The 23,128-nt window shown below is 36.7% G+C and overlaps 1 protein-coding gene across 1 annotated transcript in view; it reads left to right on the forward strand.

The window, feature by feature from the left end:
* Positions 1 to 23,128, forward strand: part of ARID4B (AT-rich interaction domain 4B) — an 87,338-nt gene that overhangs the window by 45,337 nt on the left and 18,873 nt on the right. Inside the window, 9 exon segments of the mRNA XM_062637426.1 lie at positions 3,137 to 3,216; positions 4,549 to 4,622; positions 5,455 to 5,600; positions 8,596 to 8,668; positions 9,717 to 9,811; positions 10,894 to 10,991; positions 11,195 to 11,462; positions 12,483 to 12,655; positions 22,146 to 22,394. Coding sequence (XP_062493410.1) covers positions 3,137 to 3,216; positions 4,549 to 4,622; positions 5,455 to 5,600; positions 8,596 to 8,668; positions 9,717 to 9,811; positions 10,894 to 10,991; positions 11,195 to 11,462; positions 12,483 to 12,655; positions 22,146 to 22,394 — 1,256 coding nt within the window.

Here is a 23,128-nt window from a genome sequence, read left to right on the forward strand (position 1 = left end):
AAGGCACTTAAAAATAAACTTCTAATAAAATATTACTGCTAATGTAAGGATTGAACATAGACTGACTTGCATCTTTGAAAATTATTTCCATATGTGGTACCTTCTGGTACCATACTTTTTAATTTGTATTTGATTATTCATTATAAATATTTGAATAATTTCTTCCTGGCAGTGAAAGCTTATAATGTTTATCAAATTTCAGGAAGACTTGTGCTCTGCTTTCTCAAAAGATGCTGTACATTTAACACTGTACTGCCATACAGTAACATTTAACTGTTGTCTTAGTGTTTGCAGTATCTCTCAGTTGCTTCTTTGTACGTGTCACCTCCTGTGTGTTGTAATGGAGTCCAATGGCTTTCCAGCAGGACTTCTTTTGGAGAAGTTGATGGAAGAGAATGAGTCACTGAAGTCTTTTTTACAGGGGAGAGGGCAGAATATACAGCAAGGTGATACCATGTTACGGACAGATAGCTTTAAGAGAGGTTTGCAGTAATAAGACGAGAAAATCGAGTTGTTTCTTTGCTGAAAGCTGTCATCAAGATTGATGCATTGTCGCCTGCCTTATAGTTGCACTCTGAGGAGCGGTCAGTTAGACTGGCTTGGGCTGTTTTATGTCACACCGATGGGTTAGCCCCTCTGGTCATGCACGTGACAGACAGCCGTTTCCATGGTAGCCTCTCCGGTAGGTACTGGGCTTGCATGTAACTAATGTAGGGCTAGTCAGGATAGCTGTGGGTCAGACCTGAAAGGTTAACTGACTTGTTGCTTGTGATCCCAAGGTATACTAAAGGTACACACTGGAATTCTTTGGCTTTCATTTGGAGATTGGAATAGCTCACAATACCTTTGTGGAAAGCTTCCTGCAGTGACTGAGGAGCAGTAGTGGAATGAAGTTTGAGGGTAGAGCTTGTTGACTCTGAAATAGCGTATCCTAGATTAATTGTTATTTTAGTAATCAGGTTTATGGCTGTGTAAATAAACATCATATTGCATTTAACCTGAAAGGTTGTGCCAAAGAATAGGTTTTGTGCTCTGAAGAGCTGCTGCTTTTTCTGCCCCTTTTTCCCCTCCACAGTTTTTTCTTTTAAATCCCCTCCCCTGTACCTGTGCCCGTCCATTCCTTTATCTTGTAAGCAGGTTACTATATCAACAAAGTAATTTCATCTTATTACTGATCAATTTTGCTTTAACTTTATATCATGCTAATTGTAATTATGTGAATAATGAAAATTCAGCTTTAATATGATGAAGAATATGTATCCCATGATTACTTTGTTATTGATGGTATTGTGTACAGGTAAGCTTTGTGTTTGGGCACAGAGGACATTGTGCAAGTTTATTATGGGAAAAGAAGTTCAGGGATTAGTCTAAACCTTTACAGCAAATAACAGTTTAGTAGTGGAAATAGATTACTTTGGATATCAGTCCTATAGCCAGGTGGGCTGTCATTTAGAAAAGTAAAACTGCAGGGGTCTGAATTTGTTAAAAATTATTTCGAGGACTCAGTGAGTGACTACATTGTTTTATTCCTGCATGCATGGGGGCTTTTCTTCAGTTTGTGTTTTTTTGGGGAGGGTAGAAAGGGGAGAAATAGGGTTGAGAGCAATGACGTAATTGTAAAAAGGCCTGGCAGTTTCTCCTTATGTCAAAGTATGATTTAGTTAACCTTATATCATTGTTAGTTTTAATGTGTAGTTAAAAGCTTTTGGAAGATGCATTGAGGAAACCTGCTTGTGGCACTTTAGAAAACTGAGTTTACATAGGATCATCTCTCTCCTGTGACTCCTGTGGAGTTTGTTTTGGAAGGAAATTGAGAAAACCTGATTCAGGCAAAATTGAGGTGACGCTGCTTGATGTAAAGGCACAAGATGAGGTTGTGGTAAGCTGTTTTCCAAGCTCTGGAAGGATTTCTGACTACTAAGATCTTGATGCTTCTAGAAAACTGATAGCTAAGGCCATAAGGGCCTTTCTCAGTCTTTAGAAAGCTAGGAAATTGCACCTGTTTCAGATGGGGAATGATAATCACTCTCTTTTTACCTTGATATTAAAACACTGTTCCAAACTGTATCTCAAACTGCATTTCAGTTAGTAAGTTGTAGTATTGTAAAGTAATTTCTTTGGAGACCGTTGAATGCATTGAATTTGGAGACTTTGGCTCTAAAGTTTTATTTTTCTTTGGAAGAATGTTTAGCCTGTGCTCTGTGGTACACAACTCTGTTTCCAGTTCAGCTGGTGCTTTTGACTTTACCTTCTAAAATGCTATATGGCTGGTAACCTGTGTAAGAAGAGGGAAAAAAATTGTCATGCAGTATTTGTGGTAGAAAAAATAGGCATGAAAGGAGTTGGTATGAGAGAGAAGTAGTATTTACCAGGGCTAAGTTAGTGCTGCTGGTCATTTGCTGCTCCTTGGGGTGGCTAGATTTTCTTAGTTTTAAGGGAGCATGTTTTGAGAGAAGAAAGAGGATGGAGAGGGTTGTTTTTCTGTTCTGTAACTCTGGAATTTTGAGATGTGTTACTAAATTCTTGAAGATTTTTAGTTAAGGACTTGTGTACTGGTTTAACAAAACTTTAGTAGCATTTAAAATTGCAACAGATAACTAGTATGTTGTTTCGGTGCTAGACTTGATTAGTCTACTTCTTGAATTAAAGAACATATTATACTACTTGAGGCACTCTTATAGGTAGATAGCTCATGAATCCTCCATTATAAAATTATATTTCATAAATCCTGTATGGCCTTGGTTTTGAAACTGTGTGTGATTACATACTTGCAGTTTATGGAAGTTTTTCAGAAGAGGTCTCTAACTCAGATGTCAACACTTGGTGGAATTTCTGTTGTTTTAGGATAAAGAGTTGAATAACTTGTAGTGGCATGACAGGTACTTAACTTTTGTCAGAATGCTGTTCTTACTTATGTCTTTGGCAGCAGCTGTCAGTTCCCTCCAGGAAGTGAGCATGAACTCATCTATTCTGTAATTAAGCAAGATTATTTCTGTTTTGAGGGATGTCAGTTGCCCTCATCTCAGTGCTGCTAAAGAGTCCAAAAACTTTCTGACAAGTGTTGGATATACTATTACTCTTTTTTTTTTTTTTCCTTTTTCTCTCTATAAACTTTGCATTTGTAATATCTTTGCAGGTGGTTTGTCCAGATTGTAGTGATGATATTGCAGTGAAAAAAGACAATATTCTTGTTCGTTCTTTCAAGGATGGCAAATTGTGAGTAGGACTGTAGACATTGATAATTGAATGAAATCTATACCAGCTAGATGAATGTAATATGAGATGTGTTTGGGTAAAGCATTAATGACATCAGTAAGCTCACTAAGTTTCTGCCAAGATTTTTCTAATGTTTAGAAAACTGCTAGCAGCTTATATTGTGGTGAACTTTGTCATTGTTAATAGTGGGATGCATAAGTCTGTCTGTCTTCATTTTAATTTCATTGCCTCAGTGGTGGCAAACAAAGCATATTTTGTGACTTTGAGAATGCCCTGAGACTCTTTCCTGCTCTGTGTGGAATAGAGCACTGCTTTTCAGAGATGTGGCCGTAATCTTATCCAGCTACAGAAAGTGGTGGGTGAGGTGTGTGCACTGGTGAGGTGTGTGCATGAGTGCACATATACCACATGCACGCAGAGAAACTCTTTCTTTTTTTGAGGTAGTAAAACATACATTTTTCTCAGACTAGACTAGAACTCCATATTGTCTTGTTCTTTGAAAAGAGCTGTAACACTACGCAAAGTAGAAAAGAAGATAGAGAAACCTAGAAAACTCAACTGTATCATATTTGTAATAGAATAAGAAACTTTGTGTTCTTAAACTCATGTTGGTCACAGAGGGGGGTTGATGGATGACAAGTTATTTATCCTATCATTTGGGTTTTATTTTTAAAGTTACAGCTGTTCATTATACTTGGTTCAGTTTAACAGAATGCTTTTGCAGAAAAAGATATTGAAATATTTAACAGTTTCTTTGAGGTTTAATTACTAAGTCTAGGCTGTTACTTTACCATTTGATAGTTACTTAAGCATCAGTGCACATCACTGGGGAAACACACATAAGCATGTGCACACACAAGCGTGTACCCCCCCAAAGCTGCAGTTCAGATTTATTTCCTTGGATATAGCCGTAGTAGAAATTAAAAAGTGCTTTGTTCTTCCAATTTAGAAGTCTTTCATACTGACAATTTATACTAATACTCATTTATGTTTTAAGCAAGGTAGGATCTTATTGTTTGTGGGTGAGTAGTTGCTTGCTAAATTAGTATAAAGTTTTTGTTAAGTAATATATATTTGAGAGGTTCCAGAAACTGCCTGTTAGTAGAAGAAGAATCCTGTCTTTAATATGCAGTGAGTGTATGTGGGTGGTCTAACCACCTGACTAATACTGTACCAGACTAACATTATAGAATTGTCAAAATATACTTCATATGCTGCTTCTGCATGTTTAGTACGGGTGTTAGTCTTAGTGGTAGCTCTGTAGTATACTGTTAATTTAACTTAAAAGTATTTTTAAATCTCTCTTTTTTTAACACTTTCTAAATTATCTAGTGTTTCTGTGCCAAGAAAAGATGTTCGGGAGATCAGTGAAACTTCACCAAAGCCTGATGCATTATTAAAACAAGGTAAAATTTACTTCCTGTGTGAAAACACATGAGTATGTATTTACTTTGTTATGTAAATTGGACCAAATTTATGGTAGGTTGGTTCATGTCTTAAAAATGCTAAAATACAGGATCTTTTCCTTCTGTAATGTATTGAAGTAGAACACCTCTGAAAAGCTAGAGGAATTTTAAACAACCAATCACAAAAAACCGAAACAACAGAAGACCCCAAACAATCCCCTCCACTACCACACTTGTTTTAAATGTAGACTTGCCAAACAAAGGGTGTAATGACAGGACACAATGGCATTACACGTTATTTAGTATTTGGCCTCTTGCATTAGATCTTTGTAGAGTTATTCTCACCATAGTACCCCTAATAGCTGTAAGTCGCATTTATGCACTCTCAGGAAACTGGAATTGTGGATTCATTTGAAAGCTTCAGTTTGTGTAATCGAACTCTTACAATTAGCTTTTGCTTATCTATTCCTCTTCTTCTCTAGTCAATATATGTAAACCACAGTGTAATCCTGTTGGAATAGGGATTCTCTTAATGAAATTTTCATACATGCCCTAATACAGAAGATCCTTACATGTGTCAATAGACACTAACACGGTAATAATCCTAATAATAGGTCTGAATAATTTGATGTGCAGAGAGCACTAGGCTGGTTTAGTTGGGTAGGACAAATAAAGATGAACAGCGTAGGGTGGTGGTTGTGGTTCTTCGAATTTGGTGGTGAAACTGTCAATTAGCAGTCCTTCCTCCCCATCCCCAGCTATGTTTCTTGATTAAAACATTTGGTCAAACTGGTATTTCCTGCAGTGCTAACAAATGCTGGTCCTTTTACAGCTTTTGACCAAGCCCTTGAATTCCGTAAAAACAGAACTGTTCCTAGTAACTGGAAAACAGAGTTAAAAGAAGACAGCTCCAGCAGTGAAGCTGAAGAAGAGGAAGAGGATGAAAAAGAAAAAGAGGATAACAGCAGTGAGGAAGAGGCAAGTGAAGTTAGTAAAGAGCATAGATACACAGCTGATAAAAAATTACCAAGGCTGTAATATTTAAGTAGGGCTTTTTAACATTTAAGAACATGTATCGTGTTTAACAAAGGCAACTCAGTTAACGTATGAAACTAATGTCTCTCAGCTTTCAAAATCTTTATTCAACAAAGATCAGTTGATGTGAAAATATCAACTTAAAAATCTAACAAATATCTTTGAGTCATTAAGCAAAACCCATGTGGTCAAAAGACTGAGTCATTAGGGACTAAAACTCAAAGGAAGATCCTGTTTTAAAATCCTTCCCATGCTGATCTTACTGCAGTGGCAGAAGGGGTTGCAGTACTTGCTAGGGTCTGAGCAGGATGAAGAAGGGTAGATTCTGGTGTCTGCTGTCTCATGCATGTTGTTTTTTCTAATAGAAAAAAGGTTCCCTTTATTCCTATTTCTAAATCAGAATGACCTGCTAGTGTTAAATGGCTGTCTTCTACCTGGGAAGATCTGTGTAGCTAAAAAATACTTGCTTCTGATAAGGGATATATGGTGCTTAAATTATTTCTGATGACTGTAAAACAAGATCCTCTCTTCTAGCACTGGCTTAATTTCATGTGTTGCAAAATGCATGTAGCTACTTTTCTGGATTTCATTTTCATATGTATGAACCCCTTTCTTTTATCTTTGTGACATGGACAGATACATTAGAGGCTGCAGAGTGACCTGCTTGCACTGTGGTTGTCTATATATAGAAATAAGCAAAGATGGAGAGTATGATATGCCTGCTTCAAGCCATTATCTAGGAAACCTTGTTATTTAACTTACTGATTGCTTGAAAGCTGCTGTAGATGTTCAGAGATTACTAACAGTTATTATCATCAAAGTATAGTATACACATTCTGTAGAGACTGAAAAAGTGAAAATGCTTTTCAGAGGCAAACAGGGTCTTAAGCTTTCCTCCTGAGTGTACTTTCTTAGAAAGTTTGCTTGATTGCTGTTGGGAAAATTGATAAGGAGTGCCCACTTGCCTTTCTGGCATCTCTCTGCATTATCACATTTGAGACATAAGAGTATTCTTCAGGCACTGGATCTTATGATTGAGAAAGGAGTGACATGACAGTGTTTTATTTAGCCTCTTCATCATGTTTACTTTAGTTCCTCATATAATTAAAAAGTATACATTCCTTCTTAAAAGCTTTGTTGGGCTTCTTGAAGGTTTAGTTCAATGACACTCCCCCACACCCCCCAGTGCTCTGTGGGACCATTTTCTTATGGTTCTTCTGGGTGAGGAACATGAGAAAACCCAAGTAGGTGGTCATGAGCTCTTTGCCAGTGATCCATCATATGCTGGGAAGAGTCCTTTCCAAGTAGCTGTCATGGGAGATTAAAACAAACAAAAACCAAACTCCAAAGCTGGATCGATTCCACTCATTTATTTTCTATGGCCTGTGAATTGTGAATGTTCTTAACCAGGAGTTTATCAGTACTATATGCAGAGCTGGAGCATCACCTCATACCTGTTGTTGAAGAATTGCTAGGTATGCGTGATTTCTGATGCCCCTGCCCAGTGATGCTTCATCTAATTTACTGGTTGTATTTCTTTATCCAGACTGTGCTTGCTCATTAAGTAGCCTGCTCAGAGTTCCACCGTTATGATAGGTATCTGAGAGATGCTCATCGCCATGTAATGGTGGTTCCTCGTGGAGATTTTCGTCTTGCATTGCCTTTGCAAGACTGGAATATTTTCATTGCATTTCCGTTGATAATTACACCTAAATGACAATTGTTTCAGCATATCATGAGTACTGAGCATTCTTCATTTCTGCTGGGCTCTGACATGTCTTTTAAGTGCACCTAGTGGAAGAGGAAGTGTAGAATTAAGAAAAAAACCTTCTCATTGGTAATAGTTATAACCTTAATTGACCTTATTTTCAGGCGTCCATATCTATTAAATTGCTTCAGCAGATGTTGGGGTGGGTTGTTTTGGGTTTTGTTCTGTTTAATAGTGATACCCTGTTTCTATTGATTCCTCAACAGTTGCTGTAACTTAAAGGCAATAAATTTTGTCCCCTTTCTTCAGGGTAGGTGAAGCTTTAATAATTAGTACAAGGAAGAAGTTGAATGGATAATTAAAACATGAATGCAAATACACTGAAGAAAAATAAATTAGATTTTCTGAATAACTTTTATTACTTATTTTTGGAAACTTTGCAGGTAGTGTTTAAAAAGTATGCACGAAACGTAACATGTATTTGGTGTATTGTTTTGAAATAGCATAGTCATCAGAATTTCTAAGAATTAATCTTATCCTGCTGGTTGTGGCAAGTCACATTTCCTAATGAAATAATAGTGTTACAAAATAAGCCATAGTGCTTTGTTGTGAAATTCCACTGTTTATTAAACTTAATAAATCTAATAAAGAGGTTTATTAGTGCAATGAACTGAACATTCAAAATATCCATTGTTATTTCAGTTCTGGGATTGATCCAGCTCACCACGCATTCAGCCGGTACCCATACGCATGCAGTGCCATTGGCTGCGGTTTGTCAGTACTGTGGATTAAAACTCCTAAGAACGTGCAAGCGCCATTTTCTCTTTTACTTTGTTGCTGAAAGTGACATAGTGTATCCGGGCATCAAGAAGTCACTTAACTGCAGCAGAAATAGACCTGAGATTTCTGATATAGTCTCTTGATCATTGATAGTGGTGTCTCCCAGACTTTCTGTGTAAATAGACAAAATTGAGAATACATCTTGTTTTCTCTCTTATGATACTTAAGTGATCAATCAGGAAACCTGTTCCAGTGTGTCTTTACAGTTATTGTTTTATATATTTTGAAAAACTGTAGTTTGTAAAACTCACTTCAGTGTTCCATAGCACTGTATAGTATTCTATTGCTGACTACAGCAAACCAAGCTTGAGCATTCGAACCTAAATTGTCAGTTTCTTATATTCCTTAATGAAGGCTTGTAACTCAGAATGTGTGCATTGCTTTAAACAGGAGGAAATTGAGCCGTTTCCTGAAGAACGAGAGAACTTTCTTCAGCAATTATACAAGTTCATGGAAGACAGAGGTAGGCATTTGAATCTTTGACTTGTAGAAGCTGCAGATAGATGTACTGCTTAGCAGTACTTTGAAGAGTTGAGTCTGTAAACGAGTAGTGCTTTGCAGTTCAGTTTTGGAAACGGTGAGACTGTATTAATCTCTTCTGACTTCCCCACTATTTAGAAGATAAGTCTGTCACTTGACTCTTCTCCTGAAATACAGTCACTTATTCCTGCTTTCAGAAATAAATGACAGTACTTCATATATCCTAGTATTACTTCCTACTGTGTATGTATAGTGTTCGTCAGTCAAACATTAGATAGCCTCAATCATATTAATATTTGTGGTCAGTTTAATAAGCTTAAAATAAATAAAATTTAACCACCACTGCTTAGGATCATGAAAAAAGCATTTACTTTGTGCTAATTTTCTTGCATGAATCCTGATAACTTAAATGCATGAGCATTATCAGTAAGCTCGATAGAAATTGTTAAAAGCAAACGCCATTTATCATGTTAAACCTTTACCAGGTGTTTAGACACTGCCCTAGAAGTACAGTGTCTCTGGAGGCAGGGTTTGTATTTAAGTTAGTATTATAACTAGTTAAATTAGGGTTTTTTTTTAGTTACATGCTGGATTGAGGAACTGTTTACAAGAGAGGACAATGTGGTACCTACTGCTAGTACAGTAGCATAGGAACTTTCAGCTCTTTGAAGCTCTGTGGGACTTGCTCATGAGGGGGGATTTTTTTAGTTGTATTGAAAGGAATATGCTGGTACTTCTACACTTAGTTGTTCAGTAGGTGAAATATATGTATAATACAGGGAGCAAGAAAAGTTGATTCATTTGTGGATGTTCAGTAATAGATGAAAAAATGCATTATAGGAACTAAACTGCATTACTGAATTACAGGAAAAATGGGTTATTAAGACTCTTGAGTTTGTTTAGTTTCATGAAAGGAAAGTACCAGGTGCATGAGGTGGTCAGAGGGAGCTTACGATACTACACTGTATTTAATATGGTAGTAGTGCCTATTAAAAAAATACTTCAAAACACCATATTGTCTTCATTCACAGGGACTCCTATTAACAAACGACCTGTACTGGGATATAGAAATTTGAATCTCTTCAAATTATTCAGACTTGTACACAAGCTTGGAGGATTTGATAATGTGAGTATTAGTATGATGAGTATTCCAGAGCTGTAAAATCTCAGGGTGCTGTTTAAGTAGTGATAAAAAAGCAATTTACACAGGAGCTCAAGATACATGAAAATTGAATACTACAGCTATGTCAGACACCCTGTAACAGCTGAAAAACATGATGTAATGGGAACAAAAAACTAATCATATTCTAAATAAATTACGCATCTACTCAGCATGTTTAATTATTGCTGCATAAAATCAGCCAGCATCTGTGGTTTTGTGATATTTCAGGAAATGTTTATCTGATAAAGTTGTTACTCAAAGTGAAAAAGGGTCACTAGTGAATAAAATCTCAAAGACAAGTAATCTAGTGTAAGGTCTGATGTTCCTATCTGTTCTGGGCACTACACAGAAGGATGTGTTGACTGGGATTAGTGGGATTGGTCTTGGAGCAGTAATTTGATCATATAGAATTTGTGGCCAAGCAGGTTCTGTTACTTCTTTGGACTGGTTCCCATAAACTTAGTCTGTCAGTTGGGAAGATATGTTTGTACAGTGACACCTTTCTGATATACAAGAGGGGATCTTGTACTTGGATATTGCAGTACATCTGCTTTACCTTCACAGGTGGTTAGAAATCGGTGTATTGCACTGTCTTTGACACCAAAGGGCATATTAAGGACTTAATGAAAGACCGGTAGCCAGTGTATCTGGTGCAGTAGTGCCAGGGCTGAGTATTGTTAATGCTTTGAAGGATTTTTATCTTTTTTTTTTTCTTTCCAGTGTAATTAAAATTCTAACTCTTACAGTTAATAATAACTTTAAATATAAAAATAAACATTATATACTGATTTTTCTGATCTTTGTATTTTCTTTCCTTTGTTCTGTTGCCATCTGGAGAGGAAAGCCTGCTGTGGCTTACCGAAATGCAGAAATTTTAGATTTCTTAAAGTAGTTTTATTACAGTGAAATACTGGGTGTGTGAAAAACAATTTTATAGATCCTAGGAAATTACTTATAATTATTTTCCAAAGTTGTAAACTTTGTCAGCTTAAATTTTTTTGTCTGTGAGGTAATTTAATAAAACATGACTTCATTTTCTTTACCAGATTGAAAGTGGTGCAGTGTGGAAGCAAGTTTATCAAGATCTTGGAATCCCTGTATTGAATTCAGCTGCAGGATATAATGTTAAATGTGCATACAAAAAGTAAGTAATAAAGCTATAGAGTCTGTTCTAAAACAGCACTAGAATGAACAGAAGCGATCCTGTGGTAGTGGTAATATACATAAAGTCCGTAACTTTTTGGTTATAACACAGTTTTTTTGGTTTCTGTTTGTGTTTAGTTTCTGCTAGGTGGCATGTTCTTTCTTGAAACAAACTTGCTTATCGCAAGCATTTTTTTCTTTTAGATATCTCTATGGTTTTGAAGAGTATTGTACATCAGCTAACATTGAATTTCAAATGGCATTGCCAGAGAAAGTCACGAGCAAGCCTTGTAAAGACTGTGAAAAAGAAAAAGAATTGAAGATGCGTGAAGAACCAGAGCAGGATGTAAAAGAAATAAAAGTGGATAAGGAGGAGCGCAAGCAGGAGGAAGTAGCAATAGTACAACAAGAAGAAAAAAAGTTAGCTGAGAATGATAATGAAAGTAAAGAAAATGATAAACCCTCTGTTCTGGTAAAATATTTTAATGTTCACATTATATCCTGTTTATAAACAAGTGTCAGGTGGTGTGTTGATAACCATGAATTCATGTCAAGATTGAAATCTTCATAATGGATTTAAAACAAGACAAAAATGTGCTGTAAACCTAATTCAGAACAACACATTTGAGCCATATTTATCTATAGGTGCCAGTTTTAGGGGATCATGATGTCAAAGTGTCTGACTTGTTAGGAAGCAGCTTCAACATTCCATTTGTTTGATGGCCTCCCAGGTCAAATGTAGACTAATTTGCAGCTTCAACCTGATGTGGGTGATACATGCTCATGGCTAACTACAGTGCTGATACTTCTATTTTGCATTTAGACATGTTTTTAAGCCCTCATAAATCTTGCTTTTAGTCCTCTGCTCCAGTGAAGCTCTACAAAGATCTGGGCCATATGATGTATGCAGTGATCTAATGTGGTTCAGTGGTCCAGAGAGACAAGTGTTTATACCTTTCCAAAATCTAGTATTGACTCAGTGGTTTTAGCAAAGGAAGTCCAGAGAAATAAGCTGATGTACTGCACTGTACAGGTGTAGCACTTTTCTCTGGAAGCAGTGTAGCTCCTGAAGTCAGTGTGCAACACGAGTGTAATGCTTCTGTGTTACAGTGGCAGCCAGCCCTGATCTGTCTGTTGGTGCGAACTAGGGGGTAGATACCAGGTGTGCCAGTACTGATTATCTCTGCATCCTAAATGAGCACATACCCTGTGATATGTTTTATCTTGGGGATTGCTTTGCAGTTCAGGTCTAAGAGCAGCATGCCTAGGTCGTTGTGACAATACTAGCTAGGATGCTGGCTGCAACTTTGAAGTCTGTTATGTTTTGCTTGATATTTTAAGGAAAAACGAGGTGCTGTAATTTTAGGAACCCTATAGACTAGATTTTTTTTTTATTTGCTCAAATAGCTTCAGTGTGTCTTATCTGCCTTTTCTTAAATACTTTGTATTTTTATTTCATCTTGTAAGTTAACTAAAGGTTTTATTATCCTAGGGGAACAAAAAAAATTTGCCAGATTCTGTGTATACTCAGCCTGATCAAGAAAAGGACTTAAATGCAATCAAAACTGAAGGTGAAACCAAATTAGAAGATAAAGAGGAAGAAAAGATTAAAGAAATGGAAAATCCTACAGTAAATGCAGATGCTGAAGAAAAAGAAAAATCAGGGTAAGTTATGCTGTTTAAAATCAACTAAGGCATTGATAGGCATTCATTAAATTTTACTCTTGTCTGATTTCAAGTTCACATTACATCTCTGTCATGAGTTAGACTCTTACCTTCTAGAGACCTGTGTGTTCCTAACTTTGTCATGGTTAGGGTCATTGAAGTTTGTGGATCCAATTTAAAAAAAAAACAAAACAGGCAGCTTAAATTTTTGCAGGGTCCAGGCCTAAATATTTATAAGCCGAGTGAGAAAAGAACAGATACAACATAGGTGTCTATTTGATTTAAGACAAAAATATTGCTGCCATTACCAGTAGCATTTGTCTACTTGAGTTTTGTACAAATATATCACAAACTTGCAGTTTCCAGAGTTTGTTGTTGGATGGTGGTGTGTTACATGGAACATAGTAAAAGATGGAGCTACCTTGCATTGCTCAGTAACAGCTTTACCGTTGAGTAGGCATGATAACGGCAGGAGTCTCTTGTATAGTCCTTCACACAGGAGTTTTGGAAGTGGGCGACTGAAGTAATAGGGATGCTCAGGTCTATGTAATCAGTGGATGTGTACAGGTGATCTCTGATTTTCATTATGAAATGGAGACGTTCTCCTGTTTCAGTGCAAAAAAATCCCACCGGTGTTTTTGAGTACAAAGTTTTTAAAACCGGATGTAGACAGTGTGTTTAACAACTTACATTCTGGCAGTTAGGACCCCCCTTAAGGTCCTTTCCAACCCTAACTATTATAAGATGCGTATGTATGATTTCAGCTGACAAGAACACAGAAATGGCTGTTGCAGGTCACACCAGAGGTCTCTTTTAATACAGTATCTTGTCTTCAACCAAACCCAATAACAGATGCTTAAGGGAGAAGCTATTACTAGAGGGAAAGCAGATAATCACACCTCCTTATACTTTCACCACAATCTGTATATCAGGGATGGATTTTTTTGTACTTGATACCAGCTGTTGCCTGGCCACTAATTCCCTTATTCATTTCAGCAATCTTTGCTATTCAGTAAATCAGCTATCTTTATCTTCTGTCTAAATATCATTAATTCTTAGTGCTTTCTCTGGCCCATTAAGAGTTGTAGGAAAATGGTATATAGTTCAGTTTATTTATTTCTGATTCATTGGTAATGGTTCTTTTTTACTTTATTAAGGGTTCTGGTTTCCATGTAGCAAATGCTGGGAGTATCCTTCTGCAAAATGTTTTTGTCTTCTTAAATACTTTCAGTGAGATTACATTGGCAATTTCTGGAATTTAGGAATGTGGCATACAGAAAAATCAAGTTTACCTGAGCTCAGTTTGGGAGCCTTTTCTCTGGGTGTGATTTCATTAGTATCCTGTGTGAATTTCTTCTTTTTTTAAAAGACCAATTGCTTGAATTGGTTATATTTTCCATTTCTAAGGTGAACTAGATGAGTTGTACTGTGACAGGTTTGCTAGATTGTGACAGGTTTGCTAGATTTTCAGAACTATTAAAGATGAATGTTTACAATGCTGCTTTCAAAAGATACATAAATAGATGGAAAAATTTGCACTTAGAGAATAGCAGTTTTTGAAGTTCCCTAGATTGTATATTTGAATGCGAATCAGTTTGTGACATTACAAGGTCACAAGGAAGGTAAAGTGGCTTAATACTTACCATCCTGTAGTAAATGGTACATAAAATTATAAGATGCACTTGCTTTTCAGTAATCCTTTCTTGTTTTATTTTGGTTGGTTGTTTTTTTTTTGTCATTTGTTTTGTGTGTTTTGTTTGTTCTACCCTGAGTCATGTCTGTTTGGGTTATTTAGGACATGAAAAAAAAAATGTTACGAGTTGTCTTTAGGTTTTTTATTTATGAACGTAACAAAAAAAATGTAGACGATATTATTTCCTCTAAATTTTCCCCAATTCATCTGACTGTAATTGAGTTCTTTTCCCTCTGTTTCTCTTTACTCATCCAGTAAAAACTCTTCCGAGTAGTATTTTGCTGTTGTGATTCATGAAAGATTACAATGAGTTGCTTAGGATAGAAAACGTAGCTCTAAAAAATATATGTAGATGGTAATGTGGTCATTACTGGGGTATGTTTCAAGGAATAATTTAAACTTGCAAAAAAGAGACATTTGTAGCAGTTGATTTTAAGTATGTATGTCTGTGTAAGTACTGTAGCAGTGCCATTAGTGCTTTCCCCTTCTTCCCTCAGAGATTGCTAGGAAGTACAAAATGTGCCAGCTTTAAAAAGGTTTTAAAAATGTCACTGTCATCTTAAATGCTAAACAATGCTTTTAGTGTTTAGACCGTAAACGCCTGAAGAGGTTCTGTCAGCCTGCTCTGCTGGTGGGGATGTTCCATTCCCTTTATCTCCAGCTTCATGGGTTAGAAGTGACAAAAGTTATACAGGGGATAAATGCTGTCATTTGAGTTCTTAGTTGAACCGAAATGCAAAACGGAAAAATTGATATTTTTGTTGATGGAAAAATAAGCGCACACTCAAAGAAATTACCCAAAATGTAATCTAAATAGATCACTGTGGGCTGGATTTTTGTCAGTGAATTTAAAATGTGTTCCTGGAACCTTTTTTTAAGCTGTGGGTCATTTGTCTTTCACAGTCCTAACCAAATAGCCAAACAAATGAAATCTAATACTATATAAGGCAGACTTGCAGAGTCTGCTGTTTGAATTTATGTCTCTAGGACTTTGGGCATCTTCATGTAGCTTATTTGTGTATAGAAACAAAGAACCATGAGGACAAAAAAACTTCTGGGTTTCCTGTTGCTGAATTTCTGTTAGGTAAACTGGATCTAATTCCCAGTTTCTCTATGTCAGGAAGTACTACTTGAAGCCAGGTTGTTTATTTTCCACAGGTTTTGTTTCTCTGTCCAGTATCATGTTTCTCAGCCCTTTGAGATTTCTGCCACTTGAATCCTATGATCTTTCTGCACAGACTTTACAAATATGATGAAGAGGAGGAAAGGCCGAATGTGGTTCTCTTTGTTTATTACACCAAGCACCTGTTTCTTGCCTGCTTGTATCTGTGAACACTGAGAATAGAGATTCAAAGGGAGCTTGCCCGTGTTCTTTACATGTTTTTCTTAGTTTTGTTTTTGGTGTTCTGTTTTTTTTTCTGTGGCTAGTGGGAGATGCATGTGCTGTATACAGTTTTTTTGCAGCTTTTAGTCATAAAAACAGTAACACAAAGGCCAGGAATGTGTATTCTCATTGGTCTGTCATTTTTGCAAAGGTCTCGGAAAGAATGGGTTTGTAAACTCTTCCTTTTCCTTAATATATGGGAAAAGTATTTATTGTTAGTGAATAAAGCAGAAGTTTTAAAATCAAACATTTCAAAGTTCCTGATAGCTTCATGTTGTGGAAGTAATGGTCTTCATATGCAGTACTGCATAGTCGGTGCTATTTTCCTTTGTGGCATCTAACGTTAACTGTTGTAACTATTCAAAAACTTGAGTCAAAGCCAACAAATTGAGACCTGAGTGGCTTTTCTACGCAATGAAAAATGAAGCTGGTTGAATGTGTTCCCAAGAGTCTGAAGCCGGGAGCCTAGCGGAGTTTTTAAAAGGCGTGCAGTTTTTTAATACACACTAATAAAAGAAAAGTAAGTCTTTAAATATTTCATAGTAGATATAGTTTGTGAACTGAAGGGTAGGTGAATTGCTAGTTAACCAGTGTTGATAAGAAAATCTTTTACTTTGCTGTAAAGCACCTGGGACACTCCACTGCCGAGAATTTTATACTAAGCTGAAAGATTAGTGTACAGAATCCTGATAATTTCTGCTTTCCAACAAGAATTTGCATCAGACTTGTATCTTGGTGAAACTTGGATTTTTGAGGTAAGCAGGCAAAATTCTTTGGAGTAATCCCAATTAAAGTACAGAAGAATTGCAGGAGGCTTTGTTCTTGTCTTTTCCTTATTTTGGCTGAGGTGCTGCCTTAACCTTGACATCAGGAGAAGCTGCCTTCTGTGGATCCTTTCCCTGTCCTTTATCACCGGGCTGTCGTTTTCAGTAGTCACAGATAGTTTTCTTGGTCTTATGAAACTTCTTGGGTTTCTTTCTTTTTCCTTCTAGTTTTCAAGGGGAGAAAAAAAGATTGCTTAATTACATCCTCCAAGGAATTAATGAACAAATGTTCTTAAACAATACTTTAGAAACCTGAATATTTTTGATTGTCTCGTACGGCTGGTTAAGGCCTTCATGGTATGGTTTTCTGGGAGTTGGTGCTGTCATATTTTGACATTATCAGAAGGAGAAAACGTTAAGCCTCTTTGGCTAATAATCTTGAATGAAGTTAAAGCATTAATTCACGTGCAAGGGAAGAACCTTAATCATAGAGCTGTTATACACATTGTTACATGCAGTAATAGCATTTCCCCTCCTTTAAGCAGTAGGAGGGAAGTAGGGATAATAAAAGCAGCAGCTGAGAACTAGGTTAAGATGGGCATTGTTTTACATGAAGGGTTTTACTAGGGATTATTACACTTGCAGGTTAGGGTGACTACCTGCTGTGCCTGTGCTGGTGATGGCTTCTATTTGTAGAAGAGTTAAATTTTCTGGAAATACTTGTTGGGGATTTTCTGAAAGCAATTTACAACAGGATTATGTAAGAGCAGCTCCATTTCACATATGGGAGATAACAGATTGTTAGAGGCAATGTTTTCTTCAGTTCCTTATCTGTTAAAATGACATATCAAAGCTTTCTGGTGGTGAATCTAAACTGGTAGCAGGAAGGTTAAAATGTATTGGAGTGAAGGAGATTTGTTACAGAAGGCATATCTTCTAGCTTCAGGATTAGTGTTGAGAAATGTATCTTGAGATAGCTTTCTCCAGTATGATAGATTTATATGGACTTGATTAGATTGGGACAAGGGAGAGAAATGTGTCATACTTACTGCACATGTGGTGTGAACATCTGCTCTGAATCTGAGACTGTTGGTGTGTATGCAAAAAAAAAACCCAAACTTTGAGAGATGTACCTGGTAGTTTCATTTATAGGAACATACTCCTATGCATTTATTTGATCTGTGTTCTTTTTAAGTATTCCAACTGCCTTTATATTGGGGAGGACATTTTGTATAGTCATGTTTTCACACAGTCTGATTGATTTCATTTTTCCTTACATAGAATATACATCATACATATGTATGTTACATACATCTGCATAAGTATTGCTTTTAATACAGTGATAAACTTCTAATGACACAACAATAAAGTGTAGAGTGGCAATGTAAAGTGTACCAGTCCTGTGTGTGCATGACGTTGAATGGAAGGGAGGTGTCTTTGATGTGGAAAAAGTGGTTCTGTCATCACATTTTACATAACTTACGGCCACTACAGAGGCTATTAACTGTGGTAGCCGTCACTGGGACTTATGTGCCTGAGTGAACCTCAGACATTCATCAAATACTAGATGTTTTCAAGCTGAGTGTGAACCAGTGCCATAAAAATGGAAAGTGCTGTCCTCCCCAGCCAGACTTCTGAACCATCCATTATCTGTTTGAGGAATGTTTCAGAAATACTCAAAGCTTTGGCTGAATGATTAGAAGCAACAACTTGAGGTCCTTCCATTTGTCTCCTCCATAGCAGCAGAGGAAAACACTCGTTAGCGTTTTGTGCTTGCATGGTTTAAGTGTACTGTACTACTCACAGATGTGACTCAAATCAAGTTAATGCCTTTCGCCTTCTCTCAGTATGATAGACCATAAATGTGCATTTATTCAGATTTCCTGTGTGTGTAGACAGAAATCCTTGGAGCTTTTATTTTTAGGTTTTCTTTGCAACTTCAGAGAGAAGACAAGTGCTGGTGAATTGGGGGGGTTTTGTTATTTTGTTTACTTAAAGATAAGATTCTAGTATCATGGCATAAGTACAGTTCTTAATGTCTCTCTGCCTTAAAACTTAATGGCATCTTAATACAGCTGTGCTTGAGAAAGTCAGAGTATGAAGGGGATTTGACATCTGCCAGCTCTGAATTATGTGAAGTAGAGGTTAAATAATGCTTTAGGATAAGAAGGGAAAGAAGGAGGAGGGAAACAAAAATAGAAGCTAATTGCTAAACTTGAGTGCCAGTTACACTGGAGTTTATTTCTGCTAGTTCTTCAATTAACTGTAATGACTTAATTGAACCAATAATTGAAATAATCTTGTGCCTCAAGTTTTAGAATAACCCCTGAAAAAATTACCTTGCATTTGCTCTCTTACCTGCTGTGTATGCCAGCATGGTGTGTGAGGAGAAGTGTATTGGAGTGGGGTTGGGTTTGCTGCAAGGCAGGGATCCTGGGAGGCAGCTCTAATGCTCCAAATCACACACTGTCTCTTAGATTTCACCCAGGCTTTGTGACAACACTGTGTTTTGTGCCAGACATTGTGGGTTGAAAGACAGTTGCATGATGCTGCAGTTCCTTTACTGGTGTAATAGCATGTGTTGTTTCATCTATTAACAATACTTATCTGTTGAGACGCCCTTATTATGGGCTTGTGGTGTTAAATCTTTATATGGACTGAGAATGATCTGCCATATGTGTATTTATAGCCTTTTAATGATTTCACAATGTCCTTTGGAACTAACAATTAAGCAATATTTGTGTAATCTAAATGTTTTAATGGTTTTAATTTATTAACAAATATTTTTGCATTTTAATTCATTAATTTTCTGCTTCTGAAGTCTTATGTTCCCATTACATGAGAGATGGGGTGAAGGTATTCTTTAGTCTGAGGTTGTAAATGGTAATGCTTTAGAGTCCTCCTGATAAGCTTTCTGGTGGTACTTTGGTTTCTGGAACACAGTTACAGTTGTATTGCTGTGTCTCATGTACAGCGTGCACACACATCTGCTGCTGCCTTGTTTTATCAGCTGCTGCATGGGTTGTTCATATTGTTGCAGCTTTGTGGGAAGTATTGCTTAGTACTGGTTTTGAGTTGATGATTGTTGTCTGCTGCCAGGAGATGTGTTTTTGGGGTACTTTTTCCCTTCCCCTCAAAATGGGCTTTAGACTAAACAGCATGAAAGGAAATCCAATATTCTTAAGCATATATACGTGGACAAGTGGGGTTATGATTGTGCATGCTGGATGGCTGCAATCATGATTTTCTCTTACAGACCTCTGTTTCGTGGCAGTTGTGGCTTCTCCTTCATCTGCACTGCCAGGTTTGAGCTTTTTATGGCCTCATAAACCAGTCTCTTTCTTGCAGCCACTGAAATATGTTTTGGTTTTACCTTCTTTTTCCACGAGCTGTATGAGTACACTGATTCATGATCAATGTTCTTTGCTTTTGTTTGGTTTCCTAAAATCTCCAGATTATAATCACTAACCAAGTTATTCCTTAGAACACTTTTAATTGTAACCATTTCAGCTTCCATTTTGCTTTTCATTTCTGACATTCCCTTCACCTGCGTACAGTCTGCTCGTCACATCTACTTGACCGTCCACATTACTCAACCTCACAATGAGGGTTTCTCGTATCTCTCTTCCAGAGAAATTCTGGTATTGTCATGGAATCTTTGTAGAGTATCTCTTGGGACACCTAAAAAGCCATAGGGTGATTAAAGTGAGAGAGACTTCATAATTGCCAGTGTCTGGAAAATCCTGAATCTCTCTCATAGGCATGTTTTTCTTTCTAGACATCATTCAAACATTGTCCTTCTGTTTTGGGCACTGGCTCTGCTCCTGATGCCAAGCTTTTTTAGGTTTTATATGATAATAACTGTTAAGATGAAACTAAGAAGTTTTGCTTTAGTACAGCAGAGAGTATAATATAAAGGCATGTAAATTACTGTTTGGTGCTTTCTGTCATTAGCTGTGGAATTCTCTTCACGGTTTTTCATCTGAGTCTTTGAAGAGTTGTATTTATGATTTCTTTGGGAAGTGAGTTTTGCCATATGATGTGTAGTGGAGATGAAGTGAGCTTTCAGAGCTCATTCATTTATGTTGTATTTTTAACTGGTGGTTTTAGCTTCACTAGCAAAGTAGCCTGCTGAAATAAAAATCTTGGCCTTCCAGAACAAAACTGTTTAGTCCATGCCATATATACATGAATAGATACTATCTTCTGAATTGGTCTATTTAATACACCAACAAAGTGAATTCTTAGCATTTGTCTAATGGTGTATGCACATATGTATGGCTTTATGCATTTGTGTGTATATGTATAGCAACATTCTGAAGTAATTTCATGAAATCAATATGATTATGCTGCAGTTGAATTTAGTGTATTGTTCTGATTTCTTTTGCCAGCTAATTAGATGATAATAGTGCAGTTTTACTTCTACAAAGAAGCATTTGAAGAACCAAAGTGCTGTTTGATTCTTTTTTCTGTGAGAGGAAGTAGTTTGGTGTATCTGAGTGTGTTTTACTGAACATTTCATGGAAAGATTTAGATTATTAATATAGACTTCTGTGTTTGTGAGGTTAAATATTGGTGTGAATCAGGCTTGGAGCATCGTTTATCTTTTTCATACCCAGTCTATAATATATGTACACATCTGTTCTATGTCACAGGTCTATGGTTACTGTGAGTTTAGTAAATGGCCCCAATATGTTCTGCATTGCAGGGTGTGGGATTAGAATGGTGTGAGGGCCAATAACATTGCTTTGTAAAGCTATGTAAATTTTTTAACTTATTAAAAGATATTTTCCCCTCATTAACATACGTAGTCTACCCTAAGCTGTTTGGAGCTAATTTTGAGAACACTGAGCAGCCCTTAGCTGCCATTGGTTGTCACTAGCAAGATTTGTGGGTTCTTAGTACTGTTGAAAGTGCATCCAAATATCAAAAAAATGCATTCAAAATTAGCTTCTGGAACCTGTGAACACCTGCTCGTGTACTTATACAGTAACTAAATGCAACTTTGACTCATAGTTAGAAGACTTCTAGCATAATTGGCAAGGAGTGACAAGGTCATAAATCAGCACAGGTTTCTTGATTTGCTAAATAATCTTGCATAAGGCCTTTTTTTTTTTTTAATTCTTTTTGTTTCTCCCCTCTCCACCTAAAATGTGACTTTACAGCAGGCACTTCAAGGTGTTGAGATGGAGCTATTTGTTGTAATAAAGCAAGGATCTTTTGGGGGAGCAAGTTTCAAGAAGCACTTGTAAAATGTTTAGGTTGAGAGGCAGAGGTTAGGGGATGTTGATATTGAGAAGCATGATTTTGAACTGAAAAAAACCCAATACTTAAACAAAGGGACTGCATGAACAAATCATAGAAATATGAGTTTGAACAACTTCTGCTCATACAGATTTTGATGGATTTTTTTTTTTTTTTCTTCCTTTTAATCCAGTCATTTTTTGCATCTTGCAGTCACTGGATTTTGTGTGTATTGCTGTATCTTATTTTGCTGATATTACTCAGCCGTAGTGCAGTTTCACATATTTGGAGCCTGCTGTTCCCAGTCTCTATTGCATCCACAATATTTATCAATATATGTGGTTTGGAACTAAAAAGCTTATGAAGTATCTCATATTAACTCTACAATTTTTTAAACCTTTCAAGAGATGACACGAATAAGGAAGAAGATGAAGATGAAGAAGAAGCAGAGGAGGAGGAAGAAGAGGAGGAGGAGGAGGAAGACCACAATAACAATGAGGAAGAAGAGTTTGAATGCTATCCACCAGGCATGAAAGTCCAAGTGCGGTATGGAAGAGGGAAAAATCAAAAAATGTATGAAGCTAGTATTAAAGATTCTGACATCGAAGGTGGAGAAGTCCTTTACTTGGTGCACTACTGTGGATGGAATGTGAGGTAACTTGAGTTTTAGTTAGTGATTGCTTCTTGAATTACTTCTAAAATACACTTGTGTATTTTAAAACCTAAATGAATAGACATCTGGAGTCCTAAACTCTCAGTATTGGTGTTCTGTGAAGGTCATTGTACTGTATGGATCTATTAGCTTTTTAACACTATGTAAATGCAGTACTTTAGTTATTTAGCAGATCATCTTAAAATGACTTGTTCAAAGAAGGCATCCTTCATTCCCCATCTTATTTTTAGATCTCTCCATACAAGAAGTGAGAGCTTACCCTTTCACAAATTTCCTCCTCTGACTCTCTTAATCCAATTTTATCTCTCATAGTATTTGAACAGTGCACTTAGCTGAGTCTGTATACACACTCTTCTCAGCGAAGCAGAGTACACTAGCTTTATGGTATTTAACAAGAGAAGTACAAGATTCTTAGTGGAAAATGAGTGTGCAGCAGATAATTGCATTTCATTCAAATCTGTTTCCACCCCTTCCCACTCTTCCTTCGCCTGTGGATGCCTCAAGCATCCAAACAAAAATTGTCTTAGCCTAATGGCTTCTTATGCTTTTCTTACTGTATGCAGGAGTATGTGCTTTTTATTGTCTTTAATACAGCATTAATAGAAATATTGAATTATAAATATATTTTTTGCCATTTCAGACCATGTTTTCTGCTATTTAAAACTTGAAGCAACTTTGACAACAGTAAACTAAAACTTCTGAGCGGCTTTTAAGC

Source organism: Pezoporus occidentalis, unplaced genomic scaffold, assembly GCF_034315485.1.
Source record: "Pezoporus occidentalis ecotype Australia unplaced genomic scaffold, CSIRO_AGI_Poc_V1 ctg52, whole genome shotgun sequence".
Lineage (NCBI taxonomy): Eukaryota > Metazoa > Chordata > Aves > Psittaciformes > Psittacidae > Pezoporus > Pezoporus occidentalis.